The sequence below is a fragment of the Rhea americana genome, unplaced genomic scaffold (genome assembly GCF_003343005.1).
Source record: "Rhea americana isolate MKP2758 unplaced genomic scaffold, rheAme1 scaffold_115, whole genome shotgun sequence".
Lineage (NCBI taxonomy): Eukaryota > Metazoa > Chordata > Aves > Rheiformes > Rheidae > Rhea > Rhea americana.
In genome coordinates this window covers 2,599,022-2,615,654 of record NW_028185206.1, presented here as the reverse complement: position 1 = coordinate 2,615,654, position 16,633 = coordinate 2,599,022, and the positions used below count along the sequence as shown (strand labels likewise).

Here is a 16,633-nt window from a genome sequence, read left to right as displayed (position 1 = left end):
TGATTGCTCCTGTGGATTTTTTTGTCAGGAATTGACGAAACTTGGAACAGTATTAGGAAACAGCATGCTAAGGGTACACAAGTCTAAGTAGTATGTTAGTAGAGCATGCAGGAACCTTGGCATTCTGGATCTCCTCTAGGTAGKAAACTGCTAAATGTGAAATGGCCTCTTGATCCTTACTTTTTCTGGGCTGACTGGTTAACTGAATGTTCACTACTCCCAAATCCAGTGCAGTATCTACATGTTGCAAGAGATGTGCCTGGATTCAGGACGTAAATCCAAGCACCGATCACTTGTTTCAGTTACCAGTCAGCCTTTTCTGATGGTTCCTATTTATTATCTGTGTTAAGGAGGCAGTTAAGAGGTGGTATGCTAGACATCTGCTAGATGTTATTCCTAAGCTATTGGCAATCTGAGTTTCCTCCAAGCATGTTCCTTGAGGTCTAAGTATGCAGCTGTGTTGCACATGTTGGTAAGAGGTGGAGAAATGCTGAATGTCTGAACTGGACAGAATTAGATTTCTGGGTCACTAAGAGAAGTAAGGCTGCAGCCTTTAGGCTTAAAATTACTGTATGTATACCTCTACCCCTACCGGAAAACTTGAAGTATTCACACAGTGGAAAAGATTGTGTACAGCAGACCTCCCCACAACTAGCCTGCACCATTTGCTACAGCAGAGGGATTTTTCTACTTTCATGAAGTGTTCTATAAAATGAAGACATCACACTGTAAAAGGACAGGTCTGTTGTAAATCTCCATTCTCTTCAGCAGAATTGCAGTATTTTACATAACAGAAAATTTGTCCTACAGTAGCACAATCATTGTTTTGTTCTAGGCGTAGACAGTGTTGCTGCTTTAGATGGTTTTGAGTAAGCGTCAGGAGTGACCACTAGCATGTACCACTGACTCACAGAATTTTACTTAAGTGACATGTGAAAGCTTKCATTGGAAACTAGCTGATGTTTGTGAGTTTTGAGCCTGTAGTGCTAAATGGCAAGCTGAATTTCAAACTGTGTTGAACTTCCCAGACTGAGCTGAAGTAGTAACATAGACAGACTTCAACACCAACAGAGTGTTGAGTATATACAGCAGTCTTCCATGCTCTGGGTTGTAATTATTGCCTTCTGACAGCTAGAAGAGCATCTGAAAGGGTGCTAATCCATTTTGCACCAAGATTCTGCAGAGCACTTTCTGATGCCTCAGTAATGATTCAAGTGGACTTCTATCAGCAGTGTGCCAAATAAGTCAGCCTCTCATGTCCGTCAAGATTGGAGCCAGCTCTCAGCATCAAAAATACCTGTGTTGCCCAGTCTGAGAGGAAGTTGGGCAGGATAAGTCTCTGAAGTTGTCACCCCTGCATGGGGTGACGTGCAGGTGTGGGAGGTGTGACTGGGCACCCTTCAGATTCAGGTCTGCTTCTGGATCTGCTTCTTAGCTTAATGCAGGGACAGATCTGAACTCTGTTCGGTCTTCAAGCACACTCCTTGCAAATTGGTGTCTTTGCTTTGTTTGGAACTTATGTGCAGACAAACTGATATTAGCTGAAGGCCAGCACGTTTGCTTTGTCCCCTGCAAGGTTCAGCTGAACTCTGGAGAGCTGGAATTCAGGCAGATAATCACAACCAAGTCTTCCTAGTTCTACAAGTTTCCACTCCTCAGCTGAAGTGTGATAAGTGATCAGATGCCTACATCCTTATCTCACTACAAAGTGCTAGTGCAGTATGAACTCTACAACCTCTGTAAAACAGTGTTTCTCTATTTTTGGATCCTGGAGACTGCTTTTAACTGAGGGGCCAAAATCTAGATTTTCACCAAAGTGGATTGAACCAGCTGCTGTGTGAGTATCTTGAGCATCCTGCAGACTGCTCCAAATTTTATTCTGCCTCTGTGCYGGGTATTAAAGCAATGGAGTTGGATATATTTTCACTGAGAATGCCTAAGGTTTCTTGCATTCCCCAGGATCCCTCATGCTGTCTTCCTGCACACCTTACACTTGTGGTTTTGGGTCTTCTGCTGTAAATGCTGGAAAGGATTGGGAAGTATCTTKTTGCAGAATTTTTGGCAGTATTGAGGTGGTAGTGGGGTATGGAATAGGTGCTCTGAGCACCCTTCTGAAGTTAATATCCACTGCATGATAACCTACAACAGAAGAGGATTGATGGTYCCTTCCAGTCCTTTACTCCTTCATGCTGAGCTTCTCTTGTGGCTGCAGGAGTGGACTTTCTGGGAGAAAGGTTTATTTTCTTTTTTTGGGGCACACTGAATAGAGCAAAGCAGATTCAGGTCTGTSACTCACAAGCTGGTATTCTTACAGAAAATACTTGAAATGAGCAATTCATCTGGTGCTTTATGAAGGACTTTTCCACCAAGTTAGTGGTTACAGAGTGTCTGCGTCTCTTGCACTAAAGTGCAGTGAGTAATGCTCCCAACTACTTCGTGGTGCTTATAAAGGAGATGTTGTACCACCCCTTTAAAAGGGGTGGTAGCATTCTCTGCTTAGTTTCTTCTCTGGGTTATATGTTAATAACAGCTTTAGAAATTCAATACRGATATACAGAGGAGATGCTGCCACCCTCCATAACCTGGCAGCAGTGGGTGCACRTCAGGTCTGTAAGTGTGCGTGCGCAGTCCTCTGAAGTGGAGTTTGTCCTTTGACGTTGTCTGCAAAGGACAAGTTTCTACCCCTGTGGACGTGCTGCCAGTCTGTCAAGTGCCTTGCTTTCAGGATGTCTGGGGATTTGCTATCTGCCAGATGTGCTCGCAGCTGGAATGTGTTAGCGACAGGGTGCTCCAACATGGGGAGATCATGGGGCAGGGTGAGGAGGGCACTCCTGTGAGTCAGCCACGTACCCCTCTCTGAAGAGGAGCATCTGCAGGCAGAGGTCACTTTGAAGTCTCGCAGTGCCTAGCAAGAGCGAGTGAGCCCATGCTGACTGTGTGCTCAGCTACCCGARTAGCGACACGAGGCTTGGCTTGTAAGATTTTGTAGGCATCTGCTGCTGTTCTCTGCTTCTCTGTGCTGACATTAAGAAGCACTGTTKTCCTGTTGTGATACTATGGTATAATTATCCGTGGTACTCAGCATAATGGCTTTAATTGTTGTTAGTCAGGTTAGAGAAGTATTTTGTAAATGAGACCTATAKGATTAGATAGAAGTATTTTTAATCTGTAAGACATTGTAATGATGGAATTTAGTTTTAGAAAAGACTTACAGATTTGTGATGTGAATGTTCGTTAACTCAAAGTTTACATCCAGAATTGCCCTTTATCTAGTCTTACTTTATTGTAGATCTTGTCAGAGTGTTTCCTGAATAAATCTTATGTGCCTAGTGTGTTTATGAATTTTGGAAATGTTTTAAATTCAGCCTGCAATCAGGCATGCAATGTTGAATCACAGGATTAGGATACTGGTATGTGGGACACTAGAATCAAAAGCATGTGTGTTCCCAGTTTAACAGATGTTAAAGCGACTCTGTTGCTATCTCTTCATGTCTTTGGACTGGCTAGCTGTCCTATCAACACTAAGCCTGTCAAAGGGTATTCATGAACATAAATCAAATAATTTGATGTGGATTAGTTAAGTTTCTTGGTAGACACTGCTATTCAGAACAAATACTCTTAATCTGAAGTGGCTTAAATGCGAAAGTGAATCAAACTATGTGAAGTTAATTGTGGAAAAGTGGGATTTAAGTTTCACGTAGTSTGAATTCACACCTTTTCACTGGAGTGAATCTTCCTATGTGTACTGAAGCCTACACAAGGGTATTAATAGCCCCAAGGAAACGAATGTGTTTTTCAACCCTTTTCACTTTCTCGTACTCTTACAAGGTGCATACTGAATACACCCTGGTCACAACAACTTTGGAGACCAAGTTGCTGCAAGGCTTGGCAGTGATTCTACAGCAATTTTCCATTCACTTTATCCAGATACGAACAGCTGCAGGATAATACTTAGCCACTTGCCTTCAAGGAGATGCACATTTTTCTCTCTCCCTTGTTAAATGCATAGTATTTTCTTCTACAAGCAGTGATGCTGATCTGACCTCAAAATGAAGGCACTCCTAATTTTGCAGTAGGTTTTTCACTATTGTAAAAGTAAATATGGAAAGAAGCTTAAAAAAAAGTTTAGGATGAATTGCGTGGTACAGCCTGTTTGAGAGAGTCTCTAAACCAAGCTTTCAAACCATTTTTTTTCTCTTCTGAATMGTTTTTGCTCTTGGATTTTTTTTAGGCAGGAAGGTGGGAAATTGTTGTGCTGCAAATTGTTTCATTCTTTTGTGCCTCAGAGCTTTGAGGTAATAGTCTGGGCTTGCTCAGACCGTCAGGACTCAGTTGGAGCAGGTGTAAGTGGTGTAAGAAAGCAGAGCTGGAGAATGCCAAGGGAGGCTACCTGGGGGCACAGAGGCAGGCTCTGCCTCTGTCCTTCTGTATGGCTTGTTGCCTTTTCTTTTCTGACACTTTTTCCTTTTCAACTTTTGCSTTCTAGTTAATGCCCAGCCACAGTGTCCCTGCTGTGTGCTGCCACTGCTGCTGCACAAAGGGAGCTGCTAGACTTTGAAGAAAGATGGCTTTCTGGACACAGCTGGGACTACTGCTGTGGAAAAACTTCACCTACAGAAGAAGACAGACTGTAAGTATTAGCCAGTGTTTTTCTGTTTGTTTTGTCCAAGTTGTAGCCTTGTAACTTACTGTCTAAGACAAATGGGGAAAAGGCCTTCAGGCCTTGCATCTAGTGGTCCCTAGGAGAACAGCTGGTCTCCTTCAGCCTTTTGGAGGGACCTGATGCAAGTCCTGCTGAGCTGCAGGTGGGCTGAAAGTTAGAGGGCTTGGAGGTGCTCAGGACTTCAGTCAGGACTCCCAGCGTGAGACAACATCAGAGCCTTCAAACTCTCTAGTACTTGTCAGACCAGGCAGGGAGGGTGCATGCCTGCTGTGCTCAGTGAGTGAACCTGTGCCGTGACCTGCTGTGCTCCTCATGTGAGGCATCACTGGACTGCAAATGTGAGCTTGGGTCCAAAAGCTTTAAATACTGTAAGCTGCAACAGCAGTAATGAAACTTTGCCATTTCCTAATGCCAGCAGTGTTGGGACATCTGTCAGAGCAAGCATTTTCAGTCTCTTTAATCAGGGAGAGAAGCCCAAGCCTGTTGTGTAACTTTACAACAGGCGGTATAGTTTAAGTGACTGACATGAGACAAATTCTAGTATTAACAAGGAGATGAATTCATGTAACTGATGTTGTRCTACCAAGATACGTTCTGATTAGTTTCAGCGCTAGCCTCACCACCTATCACCAGTATGGGAAAATACGCAGCTAGGGCTGACTATGCAATGTGAATCTGTGTGGTGGCAAAGGAACAGGAGCGTGAGGTCAGCACATTTTTCTTAAGACATCAGAGGTTTCACTTGTCTTTGCGTTAAAGAGACCTTTCAAGATACTGTACCTCCAGCAGACAGCTAAAAGCCAGGGAGTATGTGCCATTTTCTCAGGGATTTTAGGGGATGACTGTGTTGGATGAGGGCGTGCTCTGTAGAGCAGGCATGTGGAGAGGAGCTGTCCTATTAGATCTGACCTTGAGGAGGTATGAGGAGGGAATGTGAAGGGAACATGAGTGGTGAGTGAAAAGCTGTCTGTCTGATAAGCTTTCTGAATCCTGCAAATGTCAGAGTGTTTGCCAAGGTGTCTGGGCCTGGGTCGTTTTAGAAACTCAGTCACAAGGTAGAGGTGGCTATCATGTTCATCCGTGGAGATGGAAACTGTGTCTTTGAAGTCTTTGCTCAAATGTCTGGGGCTTACAGGACTTACGTCTGGTGAATGCAGAGCTGGATTTAGTCTATTCTTACAGTGGAGCTGGGGAGTAGTCCCAAAACTGGCTACAGCTCGTGAAAGGATAGGCTGTTTTCAGTTAAATAACGTAAGTTCCTGAAGCTGGAGAAAGTTTCTTCTGTCCTTACTGCTAGGGATTTTACTCTAGTCCTCTTCCAAACCGACTTCAGTAAACAGAGGACGTGGTTGGAACCACTGGGCCAGTGCTTAAAGTGGTTCAAACTGGAGATGTTAGAGGAGTTGTGAAGTTTTATAGTCTTTAGAGAGGAAGAGACACCTTCTGTGGCTGAGCCTTCTCAAATTAATGCATCAAGTCTGAAAGGTTAGTTGAAGAGGCATGGATCTAGCCTCTTCACGTCTAGTGACGTGTCTTATGAAGGTAACTGTAGGCTAGCTGGCTGGCTAACAGAGGCACATTCAGATCATGTAGCAAAGCCAAAAAAATGCAGTAGGCAGAGTGCATCTGTTGGTGCAAAACACCTTCTGGCTTGTATTTTGTTGTGTTCTTGGATCTGCTTAGCTATTTCCTAATACGTTCTGGCAGCTTCTGTATCAGTTTCCGATCAAGTAGCCCATAAGGTATGAAAGAAAGTGCTAATAATCCATTCAGAAACTGTTAGTCAATTCACAATGAAAACCTCAAGACAGATTTTTTTGTTTTGTTTTGTGGGGTTTCTGTCTTACTAGTGGTTCTAATTTGGACTTCAGCTRGAGTGTCAGCAAGGGAAGGCTATTTAACAAAAAATGGCAAGGAAGCAGTGAAATATCTCTTCTTGACATGCTGTTATCATGGCTGCGCACTCATTTATTAATTTGCCTTGCTGTTTGGAGACCAGTGTCCTTTGGCTAAGTGCGCTAGAGGTGGTTCCATCTCATTTGTACCTACTAAAGATGTAGCCCAGAAATTGCTTGATCCTTGTTCTTTTTCTCATGAGAGCTGTGGGCTAGCATTTGCTTCCCACTGAACCCTCTCCTCACCTGCTGTGAGTTTGAGCTGCATTGCGAAAACTGGGTTCAAAGCTCAGCCTGACGTGGGCAATTCAAGCATAACTTTGTACTGGATAACTTCCAACAGCACAAATGTATTTAGCCACTCTTTGGAGTGGGGGGAAGGCAAGTATGAGGGGAGAGTAGGGAAGAAAAATCATGTTCATGGATCAGAGTGGTGTAAAAATGCTCTGTTCTGGTTTAGCTCCTCTCATTAAGTGCATCTCCCTGCTGTAAGGCAAAAGGGAAGCCATCTCACATGGAGGGACAAATCAGGCAGGAGCTGCTGGTGGCTCCCTGCATCGCACCCAGACAGTAAAGCTGGGAAGGGTGGTTGGCAGTGAGATGGGAGCGGTAGACTGGTTAGTTCTTGCTCAACAGATTTCTTGTCAACACTGTGGGTCTCAACATTGAATGGTATCCTGCATCGGCAGCCAGCTGGTATAAATTGGGCATGCTTCTGGGACTAGCCTCAGCAAAATTATGAGTAGGTTATTCAGAGCCAGGTGCCACCATATGCAGTTGGCAGGTTTCTCCTTGAATCCCTGATGGGGACAACAGAGGACTTCCAAGTTCTGAAGTTTCGTATCAGTGTTTACCAGGCTGGTCTAGTATTTACAGCGCAAAGCAGCGGATGAGGAGAYGTGGTTTCCAGTATCTAGTTAGTATGAACTTGGGTGAGGCATATTATCTACTTGCAGTATCTCTCTGTCCTCTGGAAAGGCTACAATGGTTGAAAAGCACTGGTGTAATTACTGTCACACAAAGGTCAGGAAACAGTAGGGSGAAGGAGCTTACTGAACTTTAGGAAAGGAAGAGGATTCATTTCTGGTTGAATAGAACTAGAGGTTAGCTGAGGAGTCCAAACTCTCTACTTAAATTTCACTGACGCATTAAGTTTGACCCTATGTAAGCCCCCGTTTCAGCAACAGCCAGGCTGTATCGCAGAGTAGCATATCAGTAGCAGCCATAATGCAGCAGATTGCAGCTGCAGACTCACAACGTGGCCTCTCCAAAAAAAGTCCCTCCTTTGTGTCTCCTCCCCTAGCCTGTCAGTCTGGAAAGTTAGATGTTGGGTGCTTGTGCATAGGTATGGACCCAGGAACATCATACACATGGGCCACGTGTGGTTACCTGCTTGATCGTGCGATTACTGTAATTGGGCATGCAGTAGAAGAGCTATGCGTGCAGTTGGCCAGGTTCCCCTTTCTCCAGCGGGGCTATTTAGGCATTACTGCATACCTGCTAAGTGAGCTCGGGCCATGCCTGGAGCAGATGTTTCTCTGAGCAAGCAAAGACAGGGCTAGGAGGACAGTGTTTCTCTTCTGACTCTGTTGCAGCTGTAGCTGTAGGAGTGACAGAAGCTGCCTGGATGCTTTGGTCACCCTGGGAAGCCTGCATAGACCCAGCCAGCGCTGCTTTGGCAATGGGGCCAGCTACATATGCCCCATCATCCCTACTGATACTGTTACTGGGAATAGCTTATCCTCTTTCACAGTTGCCCATCTCTTCCTCGGGAGGCAGAAGCATCCTGCTACTCTATTCTTCCATCTAGGGAGTCCTGGAGAGGGAAGGCGTAGATAACTGTCAGGGCTGACCTCTGAGATCCCTGGACCCTGGGAGCCAGATCTCTGTTCAACATAGTGCTGAAGAAAGCAGGTCATCACCGTTAGAGGCCTCATGTGTCTGCTGCAGGACTGCTTATTGTAAAAATGGAGGTCAGATGTTACTGAGGCATCTTGGTGGTTCTTATCCAAGAGTGGTAAAACATGTTCATGAATGTAACAGGTGGGAAACAGTACCCCAAACTCTTCCTGTAGAGCCCAGTGCTGTTACCAGAAGTGCCTATGAGGCTGTGATGCTTTATTTTCATTCTTTTGGATCCAGTTACCCTTGAAGGCTGACATCCAGCTGAGCTGTATCTGTAAGAATGCATCCTAGATGGTTTCCTCTGCTGGGTCCAGTGGCATATATTTCAACATACCATTTTTTTACAGTATGTGATTATCCTGAGTCTTAGAATTTTCTGCTCCGTGTTTGTATGCAGGACCATCTGTTGAATGTCAAAAGCCTCACTTTAGTTGCTACTGCTGTAAGGTATGAAGACATATTAGTGTGTGTGGGGTTATATCCTCCAGGAGGGCACAGGTCCAATCCCACTGGCTTGGAGGAGTGACACAGGCATCTTACTAGGTGCAAGCAATATTGAGGTGTAAGCTTAACCTTAATAGCTCTGCTCTCATCATGCCAAGATGCTCCCACAGCAGTGAAATAAAAAATATAGCATAGCTGTGCACTGGCACAATTTTCATCTTTGACGTTAGTATAGAAGTTCAGTGGTTTAATACTAGGATGATGGGGTGCAAGCATTTCACAGCTAAGTGTAAAATGAGGCCAAAATCTACCAAATTACTGGAAGATACGTTAGAAGGCGGGGGGGGTTTTCTGTCCTTCAAACAACAGACTGACCCCCAAATAACCTCTCTCAAGTACATCCAGTTTAGTACTTTAAATTGCACGTATCAGCAAGAAGTGCCCTGTAATTCTTAGCAGGGTATCCTGTGAACTTGTCCAGACTTCTTGGTCGTGGAGTGCATGGGCAAGGGGACATGAGACAATGCTCACAAAATCCCTCCTGGCTTACAAGTGGATTGTATTGGAATCTCTATTTTGTCCTGTGTTTTAACTATGACATCTTAATACTTTGTCATTGTTGTTTCCAGTTTCAGCTGCTGATCGAAGTCGCTTGGCCTCTTTTTATCTTCTTCATCCTGATCTCTGTAAGACTTTCATATCCGCCCTATGAACAGCATGAATGTAAGTATCGAACRTAGCAGCTGCACCCTGCATGGTTTATCATGGTTAAAGGGTTTATATTGCAACTGGCAAGAAACAAATAGCAGGACTAATGGTTCCATACCTCTGTTAGAAATCTCCAGGGAAGTTTTAGTGGTTCTTTTCCTTCCACCTTGGGGACTGCAGCATGTTCTGAGAGGTTCATATTGCTCCAGCACTGTACACTGCTGTTTCTGTTGCAWTCAGTTTATATGTCTGTAATACATTCATAATGTGTATAAAGCATGTATTTTATATGCAGTGTATTATACATTATTATTATTACATTTATAATCACTTAGCCAAGAATTTGCTGTGGAAGTGTGGCAAGTCTGCAGAACCAGTCTGCAGAACCCACAACAGAACCTAAGCCTTGTTTCTCATTCTTTATCTGCATGTGACTTAGCAGAAAAAGAAAGTGATATTCAGATCAGTAAGGAAGGAATCTCATTTCCAGACAGTAGTAATGTGGGTTAATGTAATGCACACACTAGAGAATACAAAAGAAATTCAATTCTTTTTAACTGTACACTGTGTCAGCCCTTGCATTCAGTTGATTCAGCAGTCATACATTGGTGAGGAAAAACAGTTTACTTTTCTCTTTAGATCATAAATGGACACATTTCTGTTTTTCTTTCAAAGAGTTATTCCTTACACTGCAAAGGGCTATCTTTAGGCCTCTACATTGCTTGCCATTTGCTTTGGGAAGCATGGCTTGTTTATTAGCAATACCCAGTGTCTTATGGTGATTGGTGGCAACCTCGTACTGCAATTAGCTGACTCTGGAAGAGCTCTTTGTTTATCTTTCCTTTACCTGATTATTGCAAGGTAAGGGTTAAGGGTCAGCACAACATGATTCTGGAGGGCACTCTGAGGCATTTCATTCTTAAAATGGGTAAAGAATTAGCTCTACAGCACTGACCCTGCAATTCTTTGTAGTGTCTGGGGCACTCTACGTTGCTCTCTAGGCCTTCAAGCTGGCAGGGGTCTTTACAGAACTTGAGTGTTACGCTTGCAGTTTCTCACTAAACTTTGCTACAGATACTGCTGGTCCCAGTTGGTGCTTAACTTTCTATAGTACTTGGCAGGCAATGGAAGTTTCCCTAAGTTAAATCTGATACTTTGCTGCAAGACATCTGAATTGTCTTTTCTGATTCAGCCTTACAGTGGTGTTAGGAGAAAAACCTGCAATATGAACATGAAACTGGAGAGAAGCAAATGGAGCATTAAGCCATCTGCTCAGCTGGCATAAATATACGTAGAGCCTCAACAGTAATTTTCCCCAGCTGTGGGAGTGCTCCTATAAACTGAAACCCAGCAAGAGCTGCCTTGTCTCAGAGCTGTTTAGACAAGTCATGCTAGCCATCATCTTCCTCATAAATCCTTTCCTCTRCTACTCTGGTGTCATAAGCAGGATTTTAGTTGGGTCTTCTTTCACCTGCAGCTCTTTATCCTTTTATCCATTTATATTTGCTAGTGTTTTGTCCATCTTTTCCCTGTGTCAGCACCAAAAAATGTGGAGTAGCATATGGTAACTTTTTAATTTGTTTTTTATGGTCAGTTCTTTTCCCTTTATCTAATAGCTTCTGAGAGCAGGTAACTAAATTCTTTCATTTAAATCTAGATTGTTTTATCTACTCATTGGCTGACAGATATAGACCAATGACATTTTATATATGTGTGTGTGTGTATACACATACACATACATACACATATAATGTGTGTGTGTATATATATATATATATATGTATATATAAAATCTGAATTTGTGAGTGGGGATGATGGAAAGAAACCTTTAGTTTATCGTGAACTGTGTAGCGATCCTATGGATGCCTTTAGGGAAACAGCATTGTTACCTGTCATAGCAGTGCTGTATGCTGTTATGAAATGACTCACAGGTGGTGTCTGATTATAGGAATAAATGAGCAGCATGCAAGCATGTGAGTATTTTATAACCTCCAGAAAGCKTCAATATTTTATTGGTATAATTTTTAAAATACTCTGATACGAGTTCGAGTTGCATCTTTCTGTTTGAGGGAAAGAACCACCTAAACAAGAATTGGGCTATTTCTTGGGCTCAGACTTTCCACTCAGGATTTTCATTTGTAACAGCCTGGCCTAGTTTGAACCTTTTTCTGAAAACACTAGGGGAAAATCTTGCTGACTCCTAAGTGATAGTTACTTGGCTTTTGCCATACGCAGCCAGAGAATATGTCTTGGAGCTGCTGAGCAAGATTGTGGCATGTATATTGTAGGGCTTGACTTTTTGCCATTGTGGTGACAATTGCACTTTGTTTTCAAAAAAAGAACAATCCAACAAAAAGTTACTTTAAATTCTACTGAAGAGCTAGATGTTTGCAGGAATGTTGCTGAAAAGGGTGTGCCTTACTGTGTTTTCTATGTGACTCAGCTGTCTTAGATGGATGATTCCTGCTTTCCTCTATGAAAAACTACCACTAAGCATTTCACTGTATATAGAATGTTGCCATGAGTTCTATTGTGTGCTCTTCCTCTTTTCATATTGTCTTTAATTGTTGTTTCTTGGATTTCTTATTCATATAAAATAGAAGGTACAGTGGAGGGAGAGAAAGAGAGAGATGATGCTTTCTCTCTGAGAAATTTCAGGAGAGGAATCTACATGTCATAGATAGGATTTACTCTCTTCCTCCACCCCACCTCCCCCCAAAAAAGTAAATGTGAAACAAAAACCCAGTGAGGTCCATTTTAAAAAAAAAGAAAAGAGGAAAAAGAAAACATATACACACAAAGTCACCCTAGGAACAAGTAGTCCCCTGGGTACTAGAAAGAGTGAGTCCTCGTTTCCTGCATCTTTTTCCTGGATAGAGTTCTTGACTTTTGCCCAGGAGGACTAATAAGCTCTCTATCCTCTCCTCACCCACTTATTTTAACAAGCATTGTGGGAAATCAACCATTTGCAAACTCTCTTCCTATGCTGAATTTGGTGCCTGTTATTACCATGGAGGTAGCCTCATAAATCATTGAGTAGTTGCTTTATGTAAACTTTATTGAAGAGAAGTTGGTTTTTGTTTTTTTTGTTTTTTTTTTTTCCTCCTAAAGTAGAGGTGAAAAGCTAATTCATGCACAGAAAGCAGTCACAGCTTATCTTTAAGTTACAGGGTGATATGAAGGAAGTCATTCTGCCCTTCTCTTTGGAGGGCAGGGAATTCAAAAATATCTTAGAGGAGTGCTGGTACAAAGCTGTCATGAATAGTTGATGTTACTGTGTTAGCACTTCAGCAAATTTTGGAAGACAGAGTACAAACTCTGAGGTGAAACTTAAGTAGATCTTAAATAGCAAGGCTGGGATTTCAGTAAAAGGACTTGAAATTGGCAGATGGGAGCCTAAATGTTTTAGGAACTCCTGGAAGCTTTAGGATTGTTTGTAAACGAAATTGTTGTGGGAGAGCAATGACATTCCTACCTCAAGTAGCCCCGGGTAGGCACCCCACGATCGTTGTCCCTTTTGCTGGTGGTTATACTGCATACAATGGAGTTGAGAGAACTTTGAAAACGGAAAGTATTGAATGGAAATACTATATGTCTTCAGAACCCAGACTGTGACTTATATCTTGTTCCTCTGTCTTCCATGTTTTGTTCTTATGTTTCTGTTTCAGGTCACTTCCCAAACAAAGCCATGCCTTCAGCGGGAACATTGCCTTGGATACAGGGGATCATCTGCAATGCCAACAACCCCTGCTTCCGCTACCCAACTCCTGGGGAGTCTCCTGGTGTTGTCGGAAACTTCAATGCCTCCATGTGAGTCTGCCTGCTGTTTCTTCATCACTGCTCTTAGAGAAACAGATGGGAAAGGGGTATTTAGAAGTCACTGCTTAGTAGTTAAACCCCACATTACTGAGGGTTTTGCTGTTTCTGTTTATGGCTTTCCAAAGTCCCAAGTTCTGCTACCAAATTCAGAGGGGCTCGCAAGGAGGAGGTGGTCAGCAACCAATCTTCTGTTGAGCAGATGATTGAGCAAACCATGTGAGGCATTCTTGAGTTCAAGCAGRTGAAGCTCTTGGTGAGTGAAGAGCTTTGCCTGGTCGAGGGCCATCCATCCCTTACTGAGAGTTAGCATTTGGCCCACAAAAAGGAGAAGCTTCAGCAGTGTTCCCCAGGGAAAAATTGAAGCCCTATTTCCCTAATAAGGCTCTGAGATGTACAATACATAGTGAGAGACTGTCTAAGAGCTAGCTCTGGGGGATTTTCTGTGACATTCCTGTGATTTATCACTGGCTGATATGTTGCAGGAAGCTCCATTTATGACCATTTTCCATATACCCTGCTTTGCTCACTGCATTCATGCAGTCTGGCACTGTTAGGCTTAAAGCAAAATGAAATGTCTGCAACTTGGAAAGGCATTTTGAAGGGGCAAGGACATATTTAAATCACTGTACTTCTAAGAGGAAGCTGTTTACAAGCAGCAGGAGGCAGTCTCCACCCCAGTCTTAAGTAACTACTTTCAAATACTTGGAAATTCGCAGTGCAACTTTGACCTTGCATTAGAAGTCATCTTTTATTAGGCTCCTTAGATTGCCCCGTGGTGGTGGTCACTGAACAAAAGACCAACTGTTCTGAAGAGGGCAGTGGCATCCCTGAAGGATGTTTGGAATTGGGATGTAAAACTATCAGTGGATGCTGGCTTACAGGGCTGATAACTGCTTTTTCTTTTTGTTGTTTTTTTTCCCCTTCCCACAGTGTTTCCCGCCTGTTCTCAGATGCCAAGAGGTTACTGTTGTACAGCCAGCAGGACACAAGCATAAAAGATGTCCAGAAGATCCTGGGCAAACTGCGGAAGTTGGGGAAGTCTGGCTCAGGTAAAGGAATAGCAAAAAGTGCCTTGCACATTTGGCAAGAGTTTCCTGCTCTGGTTAATTGCACGTGTGCATGTAATTTTCCAAAGTGTATGACAATGGGAAAGTGCACGGCTATCGTCAGCTGCTTATCAACACTCTTCCAGTCCTGCAGAAATCATTTAAGCCTCTGCAAGGTTCGAGCTTTATGCTCTTTTTATATTTCGGGTGTAAGGGAAAGGGGAGGGTCTGTAATGCCAAGAATAGCAGCTATTTTGGACATGAAATTACAGTCTTCAGTCTGCTGCCATGAGTTACAATACTGACTTTCTCAAAGGAGTCTAAGTAGAGTGTGTAAGTGGAAAATACTAATTACTCTGCTAACATGTCAGAGAAATAAATGATCTACCCAGTGTGGCTAGAATTCACTTCCCGCTACGGCTCAAGCTCCAAGAGGATGTATGCTCAAAGACTGCGGATGCGGAAGAGCTGATGTTAGCCTGAAGTGTACAAATGCAAAGCTGATTATTATCTGACGATGAAGTCTTCATTTCCTTTCTCGGTTTTCAGTTTCCCCTCTAACTGTTTCATTTAGGATACTTTATTTCTCTCTTGTTGTCCAGCAGGAGTTTGAATGGCAGGTTTGAAAAGAAATGTTCTGTGTCTTTAGGGCTTGCACAGCCCTTTTTGCTGCAATAACTGACAATCCTTCCATTTTTCTGGCTCATGTGGGGAAGGTTAATGTGCCTTCCTGCCCTGTGCTGTTGATGTGATTTGTGTGATATCACACAGGAAACTTGCAGCGGAGTTGAGCCTTCAAACAGCTGTACTCAGTTATATGTTYTCTTGTTATTGCAAAGTCTGTCTCTAAGGTTTTTGGGGTACTCTTCTCTGAAAGATTATTGCTCTTGGCAGCTGTGCTGGTGCTGCCTTGTTTCTGTTGGAAGTGATAAGAAGCTAATGGTTTAAAAAGTAATACTTGCAGAGCAGAGAGCAGAGCCGTCAGATGTCTTCACCTACAGCCTTTATCCACTCTACGTGAGTGGAGCCCTGGAGAATGGGTGATATTCTAGCACTTTGTGGAAGTTCCATCTTTATCAGAAAACCCCTAATTTTACAGCTGTGGTGCTTCCAGCTCTCCATCTAATCATTACTCAGGTAGGCTCCAGTAAAGAAGATATTTGACCTGAAGTGATGTGAATTTCACATGTCTGAAGTGGACTGTGCACCCTTAAAGGCAGAGACAGTATCTTTACTGCCTTCCCAATGTTGCCTAGTGCATCAGAGGTCATTCTGAAACAATATGTATTATTACTGACAGGTTGGCAGGTGCATGATGGATACACGTGTACAGAAGAACTGTGCAGAGGGTTTTTCTTGGATATATAACCCTGCTTTCTCCCCTTCAGGGCTATGCAGACTCGAGATGTGATTGGATCTGCAGGTATTAGTGCTGTCTCGTGCCTGTTCTCAGCATTAGATGCCACTTTTTGTTATATAAAAGGACATTCTTCCTTGCTGGTTGGGCTCAACATCCTTTTCACTGTGACTATATATAGACACATCCCTCTCTTTACTCTGAGAACTACTAAGTGGTACTGTCATCGTTTTGCCTAAGTCTGCAGTAGTTTTAAGGGGGAGAGAAAGTGTTGAGTCCTTTGCACAGAGACAGATGATGGAAATGCCCCAAATGAGCCAAGCCTTGACCTTACTGCTCAAGGAGAGTTTTAAGGCACTTTAAATGAGGCTCTTCAAACTCTTGTCCTAACTGGGTGGTTTTGTTGGGGGCAGATCCTCCGTGTGTGAACATTGGGTTCTCTTATTACCAAGTGCAACATTTCATGCCCTGCTGTCTGCAAAACGGCTGCTTTTGTAAGATTGACTAATGTCATTTATGCAACTAATCGGTCCCCATCTCCATGTCCCTACTACCAAAGATGGGGCTGTTTTCTCATGGTTCTGATATATTTTTTTTCAAGTGACTAGTGACAACTCTCACAGGATTTCTCCAGCCTGTCTTGAGGCCTCTTGAAGGAGTTGGACTTGGAGGAGAAGGAAAGTGGTTAAACGCTTCTCTGCATTTTCCTTAAGACTATTCAAGTTATGTATTCTCAAATYGTGCACATCATCTGAAAAATCTTGATTTTTCAGTCCTTGTATTCTTCTATGGAGGC

General features: G+C 43.1%; 1 protein-coding gene across 3 annotated transcripts in view; it reads left to right on the top strand.

Moving 5' to 3' along the window:
- The first annotated feature begins 4,490 nt into the window (after positions 1–4,490).
- ABCA1 (ATP binding cassette subfamily A member 1) overlaps positions 4,491–16,633 on the top strand; it is an 81,458-nt gene continuing 69,315 nt past the window's right edge. For all 3 annotated transcript variants that reach the window (XM_085317776.1, XM_085317767.1, XM_085317784.1), the window contains exons 1-4: positions 4,491–4,630; positions 9,537–9,630; positions 13,284–13,425; positions 14,365–14,483. In XM_085317776.1, coding sequence (XP_085173902.1) covers positions 4,565–4,630; positions 9,537–9,630; positions 13,284–13,425; positions 14,365–14,483 — 421 coding nt within the window. In that variant the 5' untranslated portion in view covers positions 4,491–4,564. The remainder of the gene's footprint in view (positions 4,631–9,536; positions 9,631–13,283; positions 13,426–14,364; positions 14,484–16,633) is intronic.